Here is a 4956-nt window from a genome sequence, read left to right on the forward strand (position 1 = left end):
TCGCAGCCTGCCCAAATTGCTGCTGCATTGCGATAGTGATGCTGTGTGCGTTAACACTCAAGGAGAAGGAGCAGGGTTGCCGGGGAAATACACTTGCTGCTTGGCGATTCCCCGCCAAATGCCTGGCTGGCGGTGCCGCAATAACGCTGGCGCAACGATGAAGAAGGCGACACATGATTCAGTGATCAGAGATGCCGTGAGTGCGGCGCCAAGGGTCTGCATAACTGGGTCACAAAGCATAGTTTGCAGATGCATTGCCGGATGGGAAAAACCAACCCATAAATGAAAGCCATGCAGCAGGTTACCTCACAGAAGAAGGCATACAGGTATTTCTATTTCACATCACTACACGAGTCGTGATAAAATATTTTTCAAATTACGCATTTTGTGCCCTCTCGACGTTAGCGACGCGCTGTGCTCCGGGACAATTTTGCTTGTACCTTTAAAATGGCTGGCATCAAAAGTGAGAAAGTTTCGTAAAAGGAGTAGAAAGAGCCAAACTCGTTTAAAAAGCGACCAATGGCTGCTGCGATATAACGAAGAAGCCGCGGCAGTGCTTTTTTTCGACGCACGGTGCCAGTATCAGAAGAAGGGAATGGGTATTCGCAGCGGCTTCAAAGAGTAAGGTATAGTCAAGCATTTTTGGATCTACAGACAGGACAGAAGCGACCAGGGCGATGACCTGCACTGGGTGTGGTTGCCCAGTCAGGTTGGTTCTTTTAGGGCAGGCTATGCTTAGGCAATTTTTCTACCTCCTGCAGGTGTGGGTGAGCAGAGTGGTTTCTCAAGTGGCTGCTCAGTTAAATATGAGGGACCAGATTGCATGCTTATGCCTAGTGCATAAATGCAATATTTATTTGCAAAGCTTATGCAGAGCAGTGACACACAGACGGCAGTTGGTTTTGTTGCTCACATTAAAGCTCATATAGGGATGAGAGAGGGAAGATGATGTGAGTGAGAGGTATGATGAGTAGATGATGTATATGAAAGGATGAGATGTGGTAGGTAGAAAGGCAGGCTGCAACACATATTTTAAGACAGATATATCATGGTATTGTAAATAGATGTGTTGAATTTATATTTATATATACTAAGGTAATAGGCCTTTGTTTATTTACTTTGAGCCAAACCAAAGTATTTATTTTTTACCTAATTTGTTTTAATTTAAACATTGTCACGCAGTTCGGCCCCGGTTGGACAGTTTGAGCACCTTTGCACGTTCCCTTTGGCCCCGACTCATTTACGTCACCCCATCAGGTCGCCCGCCCATGTCAGAGGGAGTGCAACAAGACAGCTTAACCCGTTCTCATACCACAAGCTGGCCAATGCTCGGGATTGGTTTTGTTATTTTCCCCGGGATTTTTTTCATTTTATTCACGGTAATGCGCATTGGTAACCGAACCGCGTAACTAAGTGTGAAAGCCCGCCGTTAAAGATGAAGCTTATGATGCATCTGGCAGCGAGCTGAACCGATTCTGCAAGAGTAAGCAGGGGGGTGATAAACCAAACATCTCCACGGCGATGGAAATAAAGGTCAACTTGAATGACCCAACACCACATGGACAAAACCTAACTTGGTCGAAAACTAATTGCAATGAAAACTGCACTCCACTTCTAATATTGCAGGCTAATACTGTATTGTATTTGTGGTGTGTTTTTGAGAGATCTGACCCAGGCCAACATTTGCATTAAATTATACTAACTATTTGGTGCCTTGTACCAGCATTCTCACAAGCCATTATATCTCCTGCCTTCTGAACTCAAAGAAGTGCAGCAAGCTATTGTTTGTAGAGATACTATACTGTAGCCAAGCCTACATTACAGTGTGTATGTAAGTGAAACGGTTAATGATGGTTGTTTACCTTTTCTGTAAGTGAAATAATAAATGCATTGCACAAATGAGAACTATATACATCTTTCATACTGTTTCAGAACCAACACAGATTCGCAGATACCTGAGGTCAAGAAATGTACTAAGTGTGAGTATGATACATTTGTTTGACCTTCCTAATGTAAGGTGTACTGAGAGCTAATAAGAAGTGCAGCCTCAACTTACAACAAACCCGATAACCGCCATGGTTAAGACAAAATATTTTTCACACACGACAGCCCACGCTAATGATCGCCAAGCATACCGACAAAACAAGTAATTTAAAAATGGCGCGTAAAAAGTGACTGTGGTGATAGAAGAAAAAGAGACTTATCTTAATTATGTACATTCTGACTTACTTCCTGGTCGCCGGACGGCACCAAGAAATTCAGAAACTGTACTGCAATACATTGCGCTACATAATCCAACTTTCACTTTTAAGAATGTAGAAGATGACATTTTGAGACAATGTTACATTTTAACACAGGATGCCTGAAAGTGGACTCCAATACATTCATTCTCTGATTGGAAACCAAAATGGCAGACAACATTCTACTTGTTCAGTGCAGGCCTCAAGTCACATTCTAATATTGGTTTGTCCAAGGGGGAGCCTGTAGTCACCAAGCTCAACAATATAATCATCTAATTCTACATTTAACAAAATTGTACTAAAAGTACAGTATCAAAAACTCAAGCGATAAACAACAACTGAGCCAAATACCAGAGTTAAGCCTTCATTGGTCCCATTATAGAGGTCTGGCCTCATTCATCATCTTCATAATACAGTACTTGACAAGCAGCCTAGCCTACAGTGCTCTGATTCATATATACTAAGGCATCATAAGATGGGCCCGCCATAATATCTTGAGGCAATACTCAATAATGTGACACATACCTGCTCTTAACCACCCTTAGCTGCCTTGGTTATCACATCCACTCCCAAAGCCTGCAGGAACATTCACCTCCCCAAAGCCTGCAGGAAACATTCACTTTGCTTGAGAAACATTAATCCCAAAAGCCTGCAGGAAACATTCACTTAAAAGCCGCAGGAAACATTCACGCAAAACATTCACCCCAAAAATGAGGAAACACTACTAAATCCACAAAAACAAAAGATGCAGGAAACATTCACTTCAAAGCTTGCAGGAAACATTCACTCTCAAAAGCCTGCAGGAAACATTCACTTCAAAAGCCAAAAACATCACTTCCAAAGCCTGCAGGAAACATTCACTTCCAAAACCACAAAAACACACCCCCAAAACCAAAAACCCAAAAGCCTGCAGGAAACATTCACTCCCCAAAGCCTGCAGGAAAACATTCACTCCCAAAGCCTGCAGGAAACATTCACTTCAAAAACCTGCAGGAAACATTCACTTCCAAAAGCTCAGGAAACATTCACTTCCAAAGCCTGCAGGAAACATTCACTTCCAAAAGCCTGCAGGAAACATCACTTCCCCAAAAGCCTGCAGGAAATATTCACTTCCCAAAGCCTGCAGGAAACATTCACTCCTAAAGCAAGGAAAATATCTATCCAAAAAGCCTGCCAGTCTACGCGTGACACGATGCAGCACAGTAATGATTATTGACTATTTTCATACATTACAGTATTAACTTGATTAATTTTGACTGAAAATAATAACACGTTTGTGTTGTAACGGTAGACTGACATAGCCGGCAACTGCATGCTGGGCGTAGATGATAATACGTTAAAGAAAAGACAAAGCATGGCCACAGAGCAGTGTATTTTGCGTGATAGCGGATGTGGTCGATGACAGTAGTGTGGATGTGGTGACAGGTAGATGATGTCGTTGGTGATAGTAGAGGTTGTGGTGTTAGTGACAGTGTAGTGGATGTGGTGTTGGTGATATTGTAGTGATGTGGTGTTGCGATAGTGTAGTGATGGTGTTTGCGAGATAGTGCAGTGGATGGTAAGCTGGTGACAGTGTAGAGGATGTGGTGTTGGTGATAGCGCAGTGATGTGGTGTTGGTATAGTGCAGGATGGATGTTGGTGATATTGTAGTGATGGCGTTGGTGATAGCGCAGTGATGTGGCGTTGGTGGTGCAGTGGATGTGGTGTTGCGATAGTGCAGAGGATGGCGTTGGTGGTAGTGGATGGTGTTGCGATAGTGTGATGTGGTGTTGGTGATAGTGTAGTGATGGGTGATGGTGCAGAGTGATGTGGTGACGGTGATAGTGCAGTGGATGGCGATGGTGCAGAAGACGTGTGCTGGTGATAGTAGGGATGGTGTTGGTGATGGTGTAGAGGACGGTGTTGGTGATAGTATAGAGGTTGTGGTGATGGTGTAGAGATGTGGTGTTGGTGATAGTGTAGTGGATGTGGTGTTGGTGATAGTGTAGTGGATGGTGTTGGTGATAGTGTGGGATGTTGTGTTGGTGAAGTGTAGTGATGTGGTGTTGGTGATAGTGTAGTGATGTGCGTTGGCGATAGTAGTGGATGGTGATGGTAGAAGATGAGGGTTTATGATAGTGCAGAGGATGTGGTGTTGGTGATAGTGCAGAGGATGTGGTAAGTTAATATTATAGTGATGTGGTGATAGTGTAGTGGATGGTGATGGTGTAGAAGATGTAGTGTTGGCGATAGTGTAGTGGATGTGGTGTTGCTGATAGTGTAGTGGATGGTGTTGGCGATAGTAAGTAGTGGATGGTGTTGCGATAGTGAGAAGACTGGTGTTGGTGATAGTACCGGATATGGTGATGGCGGTGATGGTGTTGGTGATAGTGTAGTGGATGTGGAAGGCGATGGTGTAGAGGATGCAGTGTTGGTGATAGACATAGAGGTTGTGGTGCTGGTGATGGTGTAGAGGATGTGAACAAAAACAAAGTGTTGGTGATAGTGTAGTGGATGTGTTGGTGATAAGGTAGTGAAAAAAAAACAACAAGATGTATGTGTTGGTGACAGTGTAGAGGATGTGGCGTTGGTGATAGTGCAGTGGATGTGGTGTTGGTGATAGTGTAGTGGATGTGGTGATGGTGTAGTGTGGATGAAGTTGGCGGGATAGTGTGTGTGATGGTGTTAAGTATGGTGTAGTGGATGTGGTGTTGGTGATAGCGAAAGTGGACGTGT

The 4956-nt window shown here is 43.7% G+C and overlaps 1 protein-coding gene across 1 annotated transcript in view; it reads left to right on the forward strand.

Moving 5' to 3' along the window:
• Nucleotides 1-1876: 1876 nt before the first annotated feature.
• LOC121876519 overlaps nt 1877-4956 on the forward strand; it is a 24638-nt gene continuing 21558 nt past the window's right edge. The window contains exon 1 of the mRNA XM_042381662.1: nt 1877-1979. Within this exon, the coding sequence (XP_042237596.1) occupies nt 1886-1979 (94 nt within the window). The 5' untranslated portion in view covers nt 1877-1885. The remainder of the gene's footprint in view (nt 1980-4956) is intronic.

The sequence above is a fragment of the Homarus americanus genome, unplaced genomic scaffold, assembly GCF_018991925.1.
Source record: "Homarus americanus isolate GMGI-L3 unplaced genomic scaffold, GMGI_Hamer_2.0 scaffold36675, whole genome shotgun sequence".
Lineage (NCBI taxonomy): Eukaryota > Metazoa > Arthropoda > Malacostraca > Decapoda > Nephropidae > Homarus > Homarus americanus.